The 19,915-nt window shown below is 44.6% G+C and overlaps 1 protein-coding gene and 1 non-coding gene across 4 annotated transcripts in view; both read right to left on the minus strand.

Moving 5' to 3' along the window:
• LOC124142941 (DNA damage-regulated autophagy modulator protein 1-like) overlaps positions 1-19,915 on the minus strand; it is a 76,473-nt gene that overhangs the window by 48,522 nt on the left and 8,036 nt on the right. The window contains exon 1 of one of the 3 annotated variants that reach the window (XM_046511700.2): positions 9,597-9,867. The exons of 1 other annotated variant lie outside the window; for it this stretch is intronic. In XM_046511700.2, the coding sequence (XP_046367656.2) occupies positions 9,597-9,701 (105 nt within the window). In that variant the 5' untranslated portion in view covers positions 9,702-9,867. Of the gene's footprint in view, positions 1-9,596; positions 9,868-19,915 lie in introns of those variants that run through there. One more of the 3 variants, XM_046511701.2, reaches the window with a different exon arrangement.
• Trnaa-agc lies at positions 18,318-18,390 on the minus strand. Its single transcript has one exon. It is a non-coding gene; the product is annotated as a tRNA-Ala (tRNA).

The following is a 19,915-nucleotide window of genomic DNA, read 5'->3' on the forward strand; positions in this document are numbered from 1 at the left end:
ACTCCGCCCAAATACTAGCCTCAGTCAATATTTCCTCTGCAAATATTTTTACCCCAAAGCAAATATGATAATTGCAAGACAGAGGAGGTGCATGCTGCTAGACAATGCCTGCTAGCTGATAGAGAGGAGGCCTGTCATCAATGAACCCTGCCTGACCCCTGTAAGCACCCTCATTACCGTCGCTGTCCGGGATGGCGTTTGGCGTCGTCGTAACGCCGCATTGTCATCCTAAACACAACTGCCTGACAAAACACGGAATCCCTTTATCTGATGAGATTATCCCTTAATCTAATTTATGGCGGCAGGATGACTATAAAGTTTGATCAGAAGTGCTGATAGGATGAGAAAGTCAACATTGTGTCATGCTAGGATGGGCCTGATTCATTGAGTGAACAATGCACTGTTGTAAATCCATCTATACATTTTGATATTTAAACTTTTATGGCTAGAAAAGTCTATGCCAGGGTAAGCTATGTACCCACACACTGCCCGTAAGAGCTGCTTCAGGCATGTCACACGCCGTTACAAACGTTCATACCACGCATCTATTGTTTAGCAAGGTTAAACAGTCACAGAGGATGTCAATGCGGAATGTATTTATATTTATATATTCTATATGTCAACGATTGCTAGCGATTGACGTAGTATGTGAACGGCGGTGTCCATAAGGAAGCAAACATGCATCAGTAACAGCTGCACCACACAAAGACGTGTACGACAACGACGCACATTGCCATGTCGATATGAGATACATAGCTGCTTTATTAGCCGTTAACAACAGGCGCAACATGGTCAATACCAGGATGTACTTCAGATGTTTACACGCAGTGACTGTTTACTTCACACTGACTCAGTCCCGGGTCACTCTCGACCCTCACGTAATACAACACTTGGTTCCTGAGTTACTGGTGGAAATGTAACCGTATTTATTAGGCGTTCTACCGTTAGCTGTGCGTGTGATGTACAAGCAATATACAGACTTAGTGTGGTGAAGTTCCTCACTACCTGCCCTGGTCCCCACGCCCATAATACATACACATAATACATATGTTACTCTGTATAGTTTGACCATTTAGTTTATACGGGCTTCGTCAGCTGTTGATATATTAAGATTATTAGCTGAGCGTGTTTCTGTATTATCAATGTTGTATAATAGGAATGGAAATTGTATTACGCGAGTCTTGGGTGAGCTTAATACTAACCTTTACGATACAGAAACATACGAGGGGTATGTCATTCTTAAAATAGCCGATGCTTAAGACGGAATTTCGCTCGATGAATTAATATCAGAAACTGCGCATGAATTCAATGTTTGGGTGAACAGCCAAATTTAACATATAGTGCCAAATGATTTGCAGCCCCGTTGTCTTCAGAATCGCCCACACATTGGGGAAAACCCCATCTGAACTCATTGGGAGCGAAAGTCGAAAGTCTGGAGCTAGGCAGTAGTTCCAGCTAGGTGGCCTCCTATTTCCTTGAACATGACACAAAGTTTGTCGGACTGGATTATGGCATCGGTAACAATCTGCAGTAGCAGCCAGGTTCAAGTAACTTCTACAAGACGGGACTATTGACAAAAGTTCATAACCCTCGTTCAGGGGCGTTAACAAATCATGTTTACAAATTAATACAAAATAAAAACAGTACAGCTAAGAGTCACACAGCTACATTATGCTTTGAGTGATTGTTAAAAAGGAGCTAAGAACAAACCTGGCAAAAGACAGATACGAACATTGTAGCCCACCTGGCTACATAGACGGCACTAAATTCTAATGATTTGAACAAAATAGGTCATCGTGATGAGGAGAAACATGCCAAAGTTCAGCTTCCTCAGTCGGTAAAAAAGGGGAAGAAGCGGTTTACAGAGCCTATACACCTGCGAGGGAATTTAATAGCATGGTGAAAACAAGATCAAAATCTAAAAATATCACCAAAAACTAAAAACCACAAAAAATAGAACATATTTAGAGCCCAACTACTAACTACACACGTAACAAATTCCATTCCATTTTGGGAACACATTGCTGAGTAATGGCCATAAATAGCTTTCTCAGAACGGCTTCCGGTGCAGCCATATTGAAAATCGGATTTGGTCCTCTTGAACAAAGATTTAGGTAACACCATTGGTGGAAACAAGCATGAAAACTTTCAGCTCCATAGGTCCAGTAGATTCTAAGAGTGTTTTTTTTACAACGGACGACGGACAAACAGGCCCGATGAAAAGGAAAAACCAGGGAGCGGAAGGCTTGTGAATGATGTGGGAATATGTACTATTTTTAAGCTGTGTCACAAATGTCAGATCATGGTAGGACTCGCAGAGATCCAGGTCGTAGAGGTTTACCATTCGTTGAAACCCACAAGCAAACGTATGCTGCTGACAGACTTGGAATCATAATCACGCGGAACCTGGAATGCGAACCCAAGATTTGCGGATCCGGGCACTGCTAAGGAACAAAACTCTGTACATCGTCTTCCGCCGCCTCAGACCACACGCTTCCCGTATTTCGAGATTGCCAAAAGTCGGGCCGGACCGGGCCAAAGTTGTATTGGCAAATTACACCATTATCGGCGACCATGCCTAGATATCATCGATGCAACAAACACACATGACATTAATGAACAATCACCAACCAAAAACGTGCACCATAATTAAGTGATTTCGAGCTGTGTGTAAGCGTCGCTGATCTAGGTAACATGTAAAAGAACAATCGTTAAACGAAATAGGATTTGAAACTATCAAATACTTCTAGCTATCGTGATTTCCATCTGTCGGCATAGCGTTTACATTTATAGGACAGTACTATATCTAAGTACATACCACTTAATAATGTCACTCACTGTTCATCGTATTTAAAGCAGACACGTTGGTTAAAGTAGGCCTCTTCTCCCCAAACTCTCAACAGTCTCACAAGTGTTCGGTCCGACTTGGCCCGGGGTGTCAAAATCAACTTTAAACAAACAGATGTATTATCAAATGTGTTTACATCTATAGACTAGTATTATATCCTACCTATATACCACTTTATAGTGTCTCAGATCGCGGTATTTAAAGAAAACAAGGTGCTCAAAGTGAAGCCCTTTTCCTTCTCCATTCTCAACATAGTCTCTATCAAAAGTGTTTGGCTTGTGTTGGGTCCGACTTGGCCCGGGCTGTCAAAATCAACTTTAAACACACAGATGTATAATCAAATGTGTTTACATCTATAGATTCGTATTATATCCTACCTATATACCACTTTATAGTGTCTCAGATCGCGGTATTTAAAGAAAACAAGGTGCTCAAAGTGAAGCCCTTTTCCCTCTCAATTATTCTGCAATCCATTTTTTTAGTATTACCCGCTGGTCCGGCCCGGCCCGACTTTTCTTGGTCCGACTTTTAGGCAATTCCCTGTATTTCCTCTATTTGGACACGGAGATATTGGTTCCCGTAGATTGCTCGTCCCCCGGAACTGTCCCCACGTGCAGGTACACGTGCATACATCCAGACACTCTCCCACTGAGGTGCACGGGATAGCCAGGTGTTCTCCCCCACACGTTGTCCTAGGCGTGTGTGAGGAGTGTTAGTTCCATCACTGTCACCTGTTATCTAAACTATGTTACTTCCGGACCTTAACTAGAAAACACTGAAGACTATAATCAAATAGTCAGACTATCTGCAGGTAGCTCAATTCCCGCGCCAATATTCCTGTTCTCGGATAGAAAATACATCCAGGCACATTCCTGATTCAAGATGTAGGTTTAATTACGTTTACTAAAAACATTTGTTATAGTTGCAGCAACACGTGTACATGTATACAGTCTATATGTAATGCCGATGTTGTATCAGCTCAGCAGCTGGTGTGTAACGGTTGATCAAATTATCAATGCCTTGCCGTTGTACAGGGCCCGAAATCGGTACGCCACAGAATGTCTGAATCGATAGCTACGACACTGGACCGTCTCGCAGTCCCTGAATCATAATATTTTACTTTGCGCCCAGCTCTATAATGAAGCAAGTCTAGTTTTCCACAGTTTCTGAAACGCCTATTTCACAGGGGCTCCTTTTCAAATTAAATATTGTTCCTGATTTCTATCAAAATTATATATTTTCAGAAACTAGGCGTTAGTCTACTACGACACATGCAGTGAAAAGAAATAAAAAATATTGTGATAACCAACGCACTGTTTTCCTAGAAACCTAATTATATGTGTGAGGGTACGGGTGGCCCAGTCTTCCAATCCCCGCAACATGCCGTGCTGATTTGTCATACCTTTGTAAATATACAGTACAGTATATGCATGCAAACACAAATATGCAATTGTGTTGATATAAATGGGGCTTACAGTATTATGTTGAACAAGTATTTGTCACAGAGTGACGAAATATCCCCCGCCTGTACACCATAGTACCAAATATGAAGACAATCCAGCGATTAGTTCTTGAGATATTGTGGCAACACCGTTTTCCAACTCCAAAAACAGATTTGCCTGCTGTGACCTTGAAAATGGGGTCAAGGTCACCAAATCTGACAGGTGGATGCGGTGTCTGTATATACACTATAGTTCCAAATATGAAGACAATCCAGCGATTAGTTCTTGAGATATCGCGGCAACACTGTTTTCTAACTCCAAAAGCAGATTTACCTGCTGTGACCTTAAAAATGGGGTCAAGGTCACCAAAACCGACTGGTGTCTGCGGTGTCTGTATATACACCATAGTTCCAAATATGAAGACAATCCAGTGTTTAGTTCTTGAGATATCGCGGCAACACCGTTTTCCAACTCCAAAAGCAGATTTGCCTGCTGTGACCTTGAAAATGGGATCAAGGTCACCAAAACCGACTGGTGTCTGCGGAGTCTGTATATACACCATAGTTCCAAATATGAAGACAATCCAGTGTTTAGTTCTTGAGATATCGCGGCAACACCGTTTTCCAACTCCAAAAGCAGATTTGCCTGCTGTGACCTTGAAAATGGGATCAAGGTCACCAAAACCGACTGGTGTCTGCGGAGTCTGTATATACACCATAGTTCCAAATATGAAGACAATCCAGTGTTTAGTTCTTGAGATATCGCGGCAACAAACAGGTGGGACGTACGGACGGTCGTGAATACTATATCCCCCGCTTCGCGCTTTCGCGCGGCGGGGGATAACAAGCTAGCAGGTTGAGCGTGAAGGTATTGTCGTCCCACTATTACAGCACTATTAGATTCCCCTGAAGTAGTGTAGCTTCAGTATTGCACACCAGGCTAGACAGACAGACAGACAGACAGTTTATTCAGTAAGAAGGCCATAGGCCCATAATACAGACAATGTTTGATTGCATGAACTACGCATGCCAAGGAAGTAGTCGATTTAAGTTTCTCTTAGCCGTTGGACTTTATATAGATATAAACATGTGTTATATACAACATCAAAGTTTTCTGATGAAATAATTTCAGTAAAAGATGTTACAGTTTGAAACTTGATATACTGTTTAAGATACATATTTCTTAGGGCTGAATAACGCTCACATACAAGTAAAACATGAAATTCATCTTCAATAAAAGGTATACCATTTTCTATACAATATTTACATAAGCGTTCAGTGTATAGGACATTTGTGTATCTCCCCAAGTCAATTGCAAGTTTAAACTTGCTACATCTGAAACGAGTCATACATATTCTCAGATGTACTGGTATGGGGAGTGTAAGATATTTTTCTACATTTCTAGAGGGCACTAGGGTACTAGACGTTGGTGTTTGGTGTCTGGCAGGCAGGACCTCATGTCGGGTGTTATTTCTGCTTTGTCAGTTATACCTCTGCCCGTGACTGCTCGCAGTACCCAAGATTCCCCAGCTATCTGCCAGGTCATAATATATCCTGTGTCGTTCACATAGATATGGACCAGCCTAAAAATCTAAAAACGTATCTCTTCTTGGAAGGCAGTAGTCCTGTGCCATGACTGTGGATTATTATTATTATTATTATTATTGTTGTTGTTGTTGTTGTTGTTGTTGAAAGCCAAGGCAAGTCGACATCAAATTAAATCAAGGCCAGTTTCCTTGAAAAAGCAAAACAGGAACGGGTCTTTTGAAAAACAAAATAACAATTATTTTAACGAAATGCTTCACAGACTAATTATAAGTGATAGTCTAGGACATCTTCCCGAGGCAAGTCCAGTTTCCACCCTTGCCGAACTAGACTGGAATTCCTGGGCTCGATCGTAGCGCCACCAGTGTTTGTTACGAGTTATGTCCCTTCTAAGCCTCTCCTATGGATCGATTAGATTCCACTTCCCGTATCACTTGCATTTGTTTCAAACAAAAGGGCGGCGCCCAGTCAAGACGATCTGATCGATAATCAAGATCTATATTGTGATAACACGGATCTTACATCGCGAAGGGCATCAAATCACGCGAGCATCTTGATTAAATACATGGAAAGATCTGGAAAATATCTATTGACAACGAATTGGCGGTGCACATGCTTTGCAAATTCCGCGAGCGACCGAAATGTGCACCAGTTTACGAACTGGATTTCGATTTCGTTGCGCAATTTTGATTGGTCTATGCATAGACTCGTTTGTCCAGCCAAAATGTAACTCCATAATACCAGCCTAGTTCGGCAAGGGTGGAAACTGGACTTTTATAGTCAATTAACTCTCTTGCCTCGGGAAGATGAGGGCGGCAAGTACTAACGCAATAACCCGCCGATGGATCACAGTTTATCAAAAAATGACAGAACACTCACACAGGTCGCAGACAGGATACAATTGGCAGTTAAATTCGACTAGCCACAAAATGTACAGGGCAGGTTGTACCCGAGAAATTATTGCAGGGTGATTGTGTCCAACTGATCGTTCTTCCCAGTGTCGATGATAGAGGTGAAGGTGGCATATGGGGGCTATTTGCAAGTTTCACACCTCCACTGTGCACCTTTCCTGTTACCGGCCTGTCTTACACAGCATGTCACGGGACTGTCGACACAGCCTTTCTGAAACACCATGCCATGGGCCTGTTGACACAAGGTTGTCGGAATTGCTGAAGGAAATGTGCAGGGAAGTATACTAGTTAATATGAATGAACACGCCTTGTTCCAACACAGCTCTCGGTGCCGTATCACAATGATACACCATACCATGTAAACACGGGCACATGTGGACCATGTTAGTAGCGATAATGGTGATAGGAAGCCCACACGGCATGAGAGAGAGAGAGAGAGAGAGAGAGAGAGAGAGAGAGAGATGTAATTCTACTGCGACGATGATTTCTACGATGCATCCGCGTTGTGACGACTCAACCCCAACCAGGCCCCAGTATGTGGTGAGTGAGTGGTTTGGGCTTAGTTACTTCAATAACGTAGGACTTGTCAACCCAGGTGATAAATCTCCATCTGTCAACACCACACAGGTGGGGGAGACAAAAAGTGGGGTTAGGGGACAGAGAGTGTGAGATCGGGAGGTTCATAAATCAACGGGAGGTCCAAAGAGACCGTCACATTCATTATTTGAATTGGAACCGCATATTTCATAATTCAAATTCAAATCACATATACATGCCAGACATACATCACACACAAACATACCAGACACACATCTGACACAAACATGACACTAACATCTCATACAAGCATGCCAGACACACATCCCACACAAACATGCCAGACACACATCCCACACAAACATGCCAGACACACATCCCACACATACATGCCAGACACACATCCCACACAAACATGCCAGACACACATCCCACACAAACATGCCAGACACACATCCCACACAAACATGCCAGACACACATCTCACACAAACATGCCAGACACACATACCACACAAACATGCCAGACACACATCCCACACACAAATGCCAGACACACATCTCACACAAACATGCCAGACACACATACCACACAAACATGCCAGACACACATCCCACACACACATGCCAGACACACATCCCACACAAACATACCAGACACACATCCCACACAAACATGCCAGACACACATACCACACAAACATGCCAGACACACATCCCACACACACATGCCAGACACATCAGAGCTACTTTCAGTTGACACCAGGTGGTGTTATAGTCGGTGCGTGTTGTGGCTGTGCTCGAGGTACATCGCTGTTGCAGAGAGGTGGTGTTAAGTGGTACCAGTGAGGTGGTGTTAAGTGGTACCAGAGAGGTGGTGTTAAGTGGTACCAGTGTATTGGAGTAACGTGTGGCTCGCAGTTAGTGCGGGTATAAGGCGGCAGGCTTGTATCAAGTGGTTGTCGGGTGCAGTTAGTCTCTCTTTCAGACCCTGATACAAATATATCAAATACAGTACATGCAAGTCTATAATGTTTGGCAAGTCTAGATTACTGCAGTATCTGAACATGAAGAGAGTCTCCTTTTATTGTATTTTTATTAAGATAATTGAACAACTGTTTTTTCTGTACGATATGTTCATTTCAGAGACTAGATGTTAGTCTCGGATGCAGTGGTTGTGGAGGGATGTGGTTGTCAGGTGTATACCCTAGACTACATGTTGGTGGGGTCCTCACAGGACAGCCGGGGACAAGGAAATATTTAATTATCACTTACTTTCACCTAGTTTCACTTTCAGAGCAGGGTCTGTGCGACAACACAGCCATGCTATAATATTCCCCAGTTGCCAAGTAGGTCAATATGGACGTTTCCTCATGGAACGTGAATGCAATAACTGAGAAAGCGACCCCAGTCGTCCGCTCATATTCCCTCAATCACGAGTCAGATGTGTTGTTGCACAGCAAGCGGGTGAATGAGAGCACTGACTGCACACTCCAGACTTAATAGCATTATAAACCTAGCTAATCGCAACACATGGCATGTCAGTCTGGCTACGTCAATATGATGTGGTTAACTTCAGTGTATGCACAATGAAAGAACACGTTCTACCAGTGACCAGCAGACAGTGACTCTGTCCTGATAACATTAGTGGTGCAGTATGGAAGACGCGATGGACAAGATGACCGATGAGCGGACAGACGTGTACGACCTGACAATCACGTCAGTTACCACATTAGCTCGGCCAGCTTCACGTGTAGGTCACACGCAAGTTCGCGGTCTGCTGGACACAGAGCTGCAAGTCCGTTACTTGGTACTATTAATACACTTAATGAGAATAAATGGTACCGCTGAAATGACGTCACTCTACTGCGATGATCTCTACAATGCATCAGCGTTTAGATGTCACACTACCTCTCTCGCCCCCCTTCCCTTCCCCTTCCACCACCACTACCGCGATGTAGCCTGCCTCAGACGGAGAGGCCTCGGTTACTTCCATGACATAATAAGGTGGGATCGACTTGTCATCCCCAGGTGATAAATCTCCAACTGTCAACACCGTGGGCTGGCTAAGTGTCTACAAGACGGCTTCGTGACTCCCCCCCCCCCCCCATACGCCATCTAATCTACTGAAGGACGAGAATATCGATCTCTAGTTGAGGAAACTTCATTATAACAACGGACAAAAAAAACTTAGATCCCCGTTCCAATGTGATAACATAGTCTTATAAGTTTAACAGGCCGTTAACTCCCTACAGACACGATAACAACATACTGCACGTGCTGCAGCTTCACGCACGATGTAAATAGCAACTTACCTCATTCGTGTGTGCCCCGTTGGAGCGAGGGGGTCGAGGCGAGTCCAGTATCTGACGCCTCTCCTCCGCTACACCCTCTGGCATGGCCTTGCTGGTGCCGATCATTGACTGTTAAACGCGTAAGGCTTGTATTGACTGCTTGTTGATATCACTTCGTTCAGAACCTCCTTCAAGGCTTCGGCTCGGTGTGAAATGAACACGGATTTCCCCTGCTGTATAGCTCGTCTCGCTTTGGGCGGCAACAGCTGCCTGTATGGGGAAACCCCACTGCCGCGACACAGTCATATTGGCTGACCTCTGACCCGTGGAGGGGAGCCATGCCTCTCGAAGCTGTCGTGCAGGTTACACAGCAATATATCCTCTATGAAAATCGCAGGAAGTTTGTGAAAACCAAGTCAGCTAATACCCCATGCCTTAGCTCTCATCTATCGCATAGCTCTGTCCTATTTTACAGCCTGTCACTGTCCATTTGTCAGCGGTCAGTTCTTACCAGACCTTAGGTTTTTCACGGAACACAGTCAAATCTGTATGCGATGCTTCGTCCCCCTTGTACTGGCTAGACACCAGATATGTTTGTAGGTAGGTATATGCTACTGCTTTGTGTCCTGCTCAGCACTGGATGAGGACCTCGAGATACCTCATGACCACAGATACTGATCAGCAGACAGTTAAATTACAACACAACATGCTTCTAGATACAGGCATAGTCTGCCAATTGTCACTGAAAGTAAACACTTCGTCCTGATTCTACTGATTAAAGCATGTCGCTACGATTTGACGGGGGTAGATGCAGAACCTCACGATGATATAGTCCCTTTGCATGTACATTACATCAGCAGCTGGACAGACACATAATTGATGCAGCGCGGACAACATTGGCATACATGAGTGAGTGAGTGAGTTGGGTTTTAGGCCGCTTATTAGCAATTTTTCAGCAATATCACGAACGTGGGAATGCATAAGGGCAGGATGTGGGACATGACTCACGGAATGAGTGAGTGAATGAGTATGGTTTTACGGCACTTTTAGCAATATCACGACAGGGACACCAGAAATATGCTTCACATAATGTACCCATGTCGGGAATCGAATCCAAGTCTTCAGTGTGACGAGCAAACGCTTTAACCACTAGGCTACCCGCCCCAACTGCCCCTCACGGAATGTGATCTGACACAGCTATATGTACTGCCCCCCACGGAATGTGATCTGACACAGCTATATGTACTGCCCCCCACGGAATGTGATCTGACACAGCTATATGTACTGACCCCACGGAATGTGATTTGACACAGCTATATGTACTGCCCATCACGGAATGTGATCTGACACAGCTATATGTACTGCCCATCTCGGAATGTGATCTGACACAGCTATATGTACTGCCCATCTCGGAATGTGATCTGACACAGCTATATGTACTGCCCCCCCCCCCCCCCCCCCCCCCCCACGGAATGTGATTTGACACAGCTATATGTACTGCCCATCACGGAATGTGATCTGACACAGCTATATGTACTGCCCATCTCGGAATGTGATCTGACACAGCTATATGTACTGCCCATCTCGGAATGTGATCTGACACAGCTATATGTACTGACCCCCACGGAATGTGATCTGACACAGCTATATGTACTGCCCATCACGGAATGTGATCTGACACAGCTATATGTACTGCCCCCCCCACGGAATGTGATTTGACACAGCTATATGTACTGCCCCCCACGGAATGTGATTTGACACAGCTATATGTACTGCCCATCACGGAATGTGATCTGACACAGCTATATGTACTGCCCATCTCGGAATGTGATCTGACACAGCTATATGTACTGCCCATCTCGGAATGTGATCTGACACAGCTATATGTACTGCCCCCCACGGAATGTGATTTGACACAGCTATATGTACTGCCCATCACGGAATGTGATCTGACACAGCTATATGTACTGCCCATCTCGGAATGTGATCTGACACAGCTATATGTACTGCCCATCTCGGAATGTGATCTGACACAGCTATATGTACTGCCCATCTCGGAATGTGATCTGACACAGCTATATGTACTGCCCCCCACGGAATGTGATCTGACACAGCTATATGTACTGCCCATCACGGAATGTGATCTGACACAGCTATATGTACTGCCCCCCACGGAATGTGATTTGACACAGCTATATGTACTGCCCCCCACGGAATGTGATCTGACACAGCTATATGTACTGCCCATCTCGGAATGTAATCTGACACAGCTATATGTACTGCCCCCCACGGAATGTGATTTGACACAGCTATATGTACTGCCCATCACGGAATGTGATCTGACACAGCTATATGTACTGCCCATCTCGGAATGTGATCTGACACAGCTATATGTACTGCCCATCTCGGAATGTGATCTGACACAGCTATATGTACTGCCCCCCACGGAATGTGATCTGACACAGCTATATGTACTGCCCATCTCGGAATGTGATCTGACACAGCTATATGTACTGCCCATCTCGGAATGTGATCTGACACAGCTATATGTACTGCCCATCTCGGAATGTGATCTGACACAGCTATATGTACTGCCCATCTCGGAATGTGATCTGACACAGCTATATGTACTGCCCCCCACGGAATGTGATTTGATACAGCTATATGTACTGCCCCTCACGGAATGTGATCTGACACAGCTATATGTACTGCCCCCCACGGAATGTGATCTGACACAGGTATATGTACTGCCCCCCACGGAATGTGATCTGACACAGCTATATGTACTGCCCATCACGGAATGTGATCTGACACAGCTATATGTACTGCCCCCCACGGAATGTGATTTGACACAGCTATATGTACTGCCCCCCACGGAATGTGATCTGACACAGCTATATGTACTGCCCATCACGGAATGTCATTTGACACAGCTATATGTACTGCCCATCTCGTTTAACTTACTGCAGCCTAAAGGAAGATAACTTTTCACATGGATGTTCAAGGTTGGGGCCTGTGGTAAGATTATGTCCCAAGTTATGTCGAAAGATCGTGACTGCTGAGTGGTAACAACGTGTGTCCTAGCTTACTGTGTCGAACCATACACTGACAGTGTGTGTTGTTATACTACCCACACCCTGGCTGATTGGTAACAGATCGCCAGGTGAAGCTAGTACAATACCTACAATACCGCTGAAACAGTACCGGCTGCCTGAAACAGGTTATGGTTGCATGGAGACATCACATGGAGACACTAGTCACATGGAGACATCACACGGAGACACTAGTCACATAGAGACACAAGTCACACGGAGACACTAGTCACATGGAGACGCTAGTCACATGGAGACACTAATCACACGGAGACACTAGTCACATAGAGACACAAGTCACACGGAGACACTAGTCACATGGAGACGCTAGTCACATGGAGACACTAATCACACGGAGACACTAGTCACATGGAGACACAAGTCACACGGAGACATCACACGGAGACTCTAGTCACATGGAGACATCACAAGGAGACTCTAGTCACATGGAGACACAAGTCACACGGAGACATCACACGGAGACTCTAGTCACATGGAGACATCACACGGAGACTCTAGTCACATGGAGACATCACACGGAGACTCTAGTCACATGGAGACATCACACGGAGACATCACACGGAGACTCTAGTCACATGGAGACATCACATGGAGACTCTAGTCACACGGAGACTCTAGTCACATGGAGACTCTAGTCACATGGAGACGCTAGTCACATGGAGACTCTAGTCACATGGAGACATCACACGGAGACTCTAGTCACATGGAGACATCACACGGAGACTCTAGTCACATGGAGACATCACATGGAGACGCTAGTCACATGGAGACATCACAAGGAGACACTAGTCACATAGAGACATCACTCACAAACATATTCACACTCAATTACAACTGTACAAATCGAACATCAAACATAATTATCACGTGAACGGAAACGTGACATTGATTGCGAGTTGATACAATATGTTCACTGTACATACTTCATTCCATCCTGTTTTACATGTAAATCTTCAACACTTTAATTTTTGTTTGTGTAAGATAATTAATCTATAGCCTTGCTCCGCGGCTGTCCTGGAAGATAAGTCCTTGGATGTGTCGTAATTATACTCTTCTAATAGGCAAGTCCAGATCAACGGATAGTACGCCAGTCTGCTATGGGGACAACGTGTTCTTATTGTTTATATAATTTAGAAATTAGGATTTAAAGTAATAATCATTGCATGAGAGACTTGTGTACGTATAGTCAATCTATGAAGTGGAATACCCCTCATAGATAGACCCACCTAAACACATGGATGTCGCCGTATGCTGGGCCTGTGTCATGTGGCTCAGCTTATCAGTAATCCTTGTTGATGTCGAACTCTGTGTTAGTTGTGGGTAGACCATGTCTTTATCATCTTCATCAGACAGTCTGTCATTGATGTGTCTGTATGGCTCCTCGACCCACATTCCAACCCTCCTCGGATGACGGCCAAATGTCTTCTTGTATCGTCTGGGTGATGTAAGAGTACCCATGTTGGGGATGCTGTGTACATATTACAACATTAAACCCGTGTTCAACAAATCAAGCGCACCCTACAATGTTTGCAGGACGTGTTGTATCCTTCACAGTACCCTGGTTAAAACGGTAACTGGCTTCATATATATACTTCATGGTCCGTGAAACTGCTTTGATAACCCGGGGACCAGGGTTAGAATAGAGCCACAGTTCGACTAACGCTTTGTCTCTGAAAACATGTGTCTGGGGTTGTCTCTGAATAAAAGTTTGATAGAAACAAATAACTCCATCTAAATCGAAAAGGGGTCCCAGGGATATGCGAGATTCCGAATCTGAGGAAAATCGAGACTTGCTTCATTTATTTAGTGATGTTGTATTAAAGGGGAGGCCGGCCGCAGGGAAAGTGATATGGTCCATGGACTAGGAGACACACTAGTCCAGAGTTCTCCATGGCTTGTCGCGTGAGTTGCTTGGACCGGCTGATCAGGCTCTGGGGCAGGGCTGATCCTGGGTCTTTGATGGGGTCGTTGCTCGTTTTAATTGGTTTGCCTGGTCCAGACTGGATTACCAGTATTTACAGACTTCCGTGATATGGTTGGGATGTTGCTGACTGTGTTGTACAACATTCTCTCACTCAGTCCCTGGCTTGGATTACATGCCTGTCGGCTTTCAGTCTATCACACACAAGTTGTCATGAATACATCTGTGAAAACAGAAGCATCATCTTCTTCTAGTTTCATATATTCCCAAATTCCAATATCTACATATGCTATTGACCTAACGATGATATATGTCTAAGATACCATCGATATCGATCCCTGCTGTAAGGTTTTGACAAATATAATGTTGCATGTGTTTTTTTCCAGATAGTCGCAAGTACTGAGTCCTCTGAAAACTAAATCCATGGAACGGTTACAACTCACTCACTCACTCTCTCACTCACACACACTCTCTCTCTCTCTCTCTCACACACACACACAAAAGTAATTATGAACATGCACATATATGCACACAAGAAAGCACACACACGCACGCACGAATACGCACATACATGCAGGACCATACACACCGATGCACGCACACATAAAGACGCACGACCGTACACACATGCACGCGCGCAGGCACAGGTCATGTTATCGTGTGTGGGATTAGTCTTCTCACTAAACACATTTGTACGTCACTTTGTAAGCAAAATACCAACATGTTTTGTCAGAAAACTGACCCAGGACAGAATACTAAAATATATAAATTATGATGAATCCATATAATGAAATAATGTATTCGGTGATTCGGCGTTATGTGACAGCCAAGCATGCCCGTCATATATCTCAGTTGAGAACAATAGCGGGAGAGATGCGGGACAGGGGAGACAACTATATCAAACCCTCGGACTCTTCCGTTCAGGTACAAATGTATAACATGCTTGATGTAGTGTTTGTTGTGTTGAAATTCATTAGTTGACATGCCATGTCCTGACTTCATGGACGAACAAATGACGTGTGGATAAGTTTCCGAAGATAAAGTGTGCACACGCCACTTTCAGTCACTGAGTCAGACTTCTGCAGACAGTGAACCGGTACATAGCGGGGCCTGAAGACAAGGGTCATGACTGTCTCCTGCAGACAGTGAACCGGTACATAGCGGGGCCTGAAGACAAGAGTCATGACTGTCTCCTGCAGACAGTGAACCGGTACATAGCGGGGCTTGAAGACAAGAGTCACGGCTGTCTCCTGCAAGACAGTGAACCGGTACATAGCTGGGCATGGGGCAAGAGTCACGGCTGTCTCCTGCAGACAGTGAACCGGTACATAGCGGGACCTGAAGACAAGAGTCACGGCTGTCTCCTGCAGACAGTGAACCGGTACATAGAGGGGCCTGAAGAGAAGAGTCATGGCTGTCTCCTGCAGACAGTGAACCGGTGCATAGCTGGGCCTGGGGCAAGAGTCATGACTGTCTCCTGCAAGACAGTGAACCGGTACATAGCGGGGCCTGAAGACAAGAGTCACGACTGTCTCCTGCAGACAGTGAACCGGTACATACCGGGGCCTGAAGACAAGAGTCATGACTGTCTCCTGCAGACAGTGAACCGGTACATAGCGGGGCCTGAAGACAAGAGTCATGGCTGTCTCCTGCAGACAGTGAACCGGTACATAGCGGGACCTGAAGACAAGAGTCATGACTGTCTCCTGCAAGACAGTGAACCGGTACATAGCGGGGCTTGAAGACAAGAGTCATGACTGTCTCCTGCAGACAGTGAACCGGTACATAGCGGGACCTGAAGACAAGAGTCATGACTGTCTCCTGCAGACAGTGAACCGGTACATAGCGGGGCTTGAAGACAAGAGTCATGACTGTCTCCTGCAGACAGTGAACCGGTACATAGCGGGACCTGAAGACAAGAGTCATGACTGTCTCCTGCAGACAGTGAACCGGTACATAGCGGGGCCTGAAGACAAGAGTCATGGCTGTCTCCTGCAGACAGTGAACCGGTACATAGCAGGGGCCTGAAGACAAGAGTCACGTCTGTCTCCTGCAAGACAGTGAACCGGTACATAGCGGGGCCTGAAGACAAGAGTCATGGCTGTGTCCTGCAGACAGTGAACCGGTACATAGCGGGACCTGAAGACAAGAGTCACGGCTGTCTCCTGCAAGACAGTGAACCGGTACATAGCGGGGCCTGAAGACAAGGGTCATGACTGTCTCCTGCAAGACAGTGAACCGGTACATAGCGGGATCTGAAGACAAGAGTCACGGCTGTCTCCTGCAGACAGTGAACCGGTACATAGCGGGGCCTGAAGACAAGAGTCATGGCTGTCTCCTGCAGACAGTGAACCGGTACATAGTGGGGCCTGAAGACAAGGGTCATGACTGTCTCCTGCAGACAGTGAACCGGTACATAGCGGGGCTTGAAGACAAGAGTCATGACTGTCTCCTGCAGACAGTGAACCGGTACATAGCGGGACCTGAAGACAAGAGTCATGACTGTCTCCTGCAGACAGTGAACCGGTACATAGCGGGGCTTGAAGACAAGAGTCATGACTGTCTCCTGCAGACAGTGAACCGGTACATAGCGGGACCTGAAGACAAGAGTCATGACTGTCTCCTGCAGACAGTGAACCGGTACATAGCGGGGCTTGAAGACAAGAGTCATGACTGTCTCCTGCAGACAGTGAACCGGTACATAGCGGGACCTGATGACAAGAGTCATGACTGTCTCCTGCAGACAGTGAACCGGTACATAGCGGGGCTTGAAGACAAGAGTCATGACTGTCTCCTGCAGACAGTGAACCGGTACATAGCGGGACCTGAAGACAAGAGTCATGACTGTCTCCTGCAGACAGTGAACCGGTACATAGCGGGGCCTGAAGACAAGAGTCATGGCTGTCTCCTGCAGACAGTGAACCGGTACATAGCGGGACCTGAAGACAAGAGTCATGACTGTCTCCTGCAGACAGTGAACCGGTACATAGCGGGACCTGAAGACAAGAGTCACGGCTGCCTCCTACAGACAGTTAACCAGTACAAGCAGAGACCGGCGAAGCGTCTCCTGTCCCATGCATAGCAGATATCGATGTTTTCGACCGTCAGTCTCAGTGAATCAGCATGTGTTATTTTAATGCTAAGTATATTTTTGTCATAATAGTGATTCCAAGAAGATATGTAAACTTTCAATGGTTGTATGGGGCCAACATGAAAGTCATAAATACAATTCTTGGGCATGACTTATTTTCGACACATACTTCCTAATCTCTTTTCAATAAATTTGCATTTTTCGCCACAAATTCCGACATTTCAAACATGGTAGGGGTCATGTGGTTGCAAATTAATTTCTTACCCCAGTCTTCATTGAACCAATTTATTTTTATTTAAAATTACCCCGCCACAGATGACTTTTTACACACTGTTGCAGGATAGAGTGATGGCTCAATAGACATAATCAAATTTAGGAGCAATTCCTTCACTGTTCTGTATCATAAATGAGGTCGTCCTGACACTGACCTACTCGAAACTGTGGACAATTACCTTCTATAGTGTCATGGTGGTGACAATGCAAGGAGTGTATGGGGCCGGCATACAACTGAAGTCATAAATACAATTCTTAGGGATGACTTATTTTTAACGCATACTTCCACATCTATTTTTCCATAAATAGAAAAAAGTAACGGGGAAAAAAAAGTAAAAACTATCTGGAGATGCGGGGTATCGATCCCCGTACCTCTCGCATGCTAAGCGAGCGCTCTACCATCTGAGCTACATCCCCACACGCTAGCATAGGGCACCGCTACTCTAGATAAGATTGTTGGTCGCTTTGTTATCTTATGCGATTGCGCGGGAAATATGTAAGGGGAGTTAACTCTTCCATTCCTACTTATACAAAAGACTAACACTAAACACGCCTGTGTTAAGGAAACGACACAAGCTATGGAATTCTTGGTAAGACTTCCGCCCGTATCAACCCTCAAAAATAGATATTACTAAAAGGATTGCGCGGCAATGCATACATGTACAACTTTTGGAGGGGGATACTGGCGGAAATCTTTCTGAATTCTCGCCGCCAAATTACCTCATCCCACAGAAGAAAAAGTAGGGACAAAGTGGAACTTATCCGAAATACACCCCGTGGGCTTAATGCAAACAGAAGTAAACTGGGGGCTAATGAAACTCTACCGCCCAGTTGATCCTAACATATGTTTGATTTTCAGTTAGTTAGCAATATTATATCCCAAACATGAACTGTGTTGGTGCTTAGTAAGCACTTCATACTTCTTGATGCTTTTTAAAAAAATAATTTGGTTTAAAACTTTCAAAAATAAAACAATGACACAATACTGCTGATATACTCAATACTTTTGCTTTTTAGGCCCAAATATCAACATTTGTCATGTTGCTAATTAATTTCTTGTCCCTGTCTACATTGAACCAATTTATTTTTACATGAAATATACAGATGACTTTTTACAAACAGGAATGAGTGGTGGCTAAATAGACATAATTAAATTTAACATCAGTTCTTTCAATGTTCAATATCATAAAAAGTAAACTCAGTATATACTTCCTTTTGTCCCTCAGATTATTAAAGATAAAAAGAATGATTCTGCTAAATGTGGTCGTTCTGACGTTAACCTTCTCGAAACTGTTTACAATTAGCTTAAACATTACCATGGTCGTGACAAAGCAGGGTCAACCTCGGCGATGTCGTGCAAGAGACAATAACGTCATTGCCATGGTGGCCGAGAGGGGACATCGCTTTCTCGCGGTAAAGCAATATCCCCTCTTGACCAGTATAGTGGCTGCGTGTGCTATCTGCTGCAATTGGGAGGTAATGTTGAACTTTTCTCACGATTTACTTAAAACCTAATTTAACTGTACAGACGTAGGTGATTTTAAAACAATCCACAGAGTTTTGCTTAAAATGTAATTGATTGGCCCTATTTAGTTTTATGTGACCATCACGCGTGGCGGATCATGGGCAATACGCTCTAAATAAATCAGGTTAAAATCTAAATATATACCTTTCAAAAGAAGTTAAGACGACTTTGGTTAATTAGTCATGGCTGATTGTATTGCAAAATACCATCTTATAATTGTGGGTGTTCTAAATGTTGTTTTCGGTAGTATATGATGTTACGGAGTGTCCTACTATTGTCCGTATATATTCTTTGTGACATTTGATGTATGATCAGTTTGAATTGTGTTTCTTGTCTTATGAAAATCAACAAGTATATGTACTCGCATATAGTAATTTGATAAACACCGCTGTGAGTGGGTGAGTATGGTTTTAAATC

The sequence above is a fragment of the Haliotis rufescens genome, unplaced genomic scaffold (genome assembly GCF_023055435.1).
Source record: "Haliotis rufescens isolate VD_foot unplaced genomic scaffold, xgHalRufe1.0.p SCAF_6, whole genome shotgun sequence".
NCBI classification, from domain to species: domain Eukaryota; kingdom Metazoa; phylum Mollusca; class Gastropoda; order Lepetellida; family Haliotidae; genus Haliotis; species Haliotis rufescens.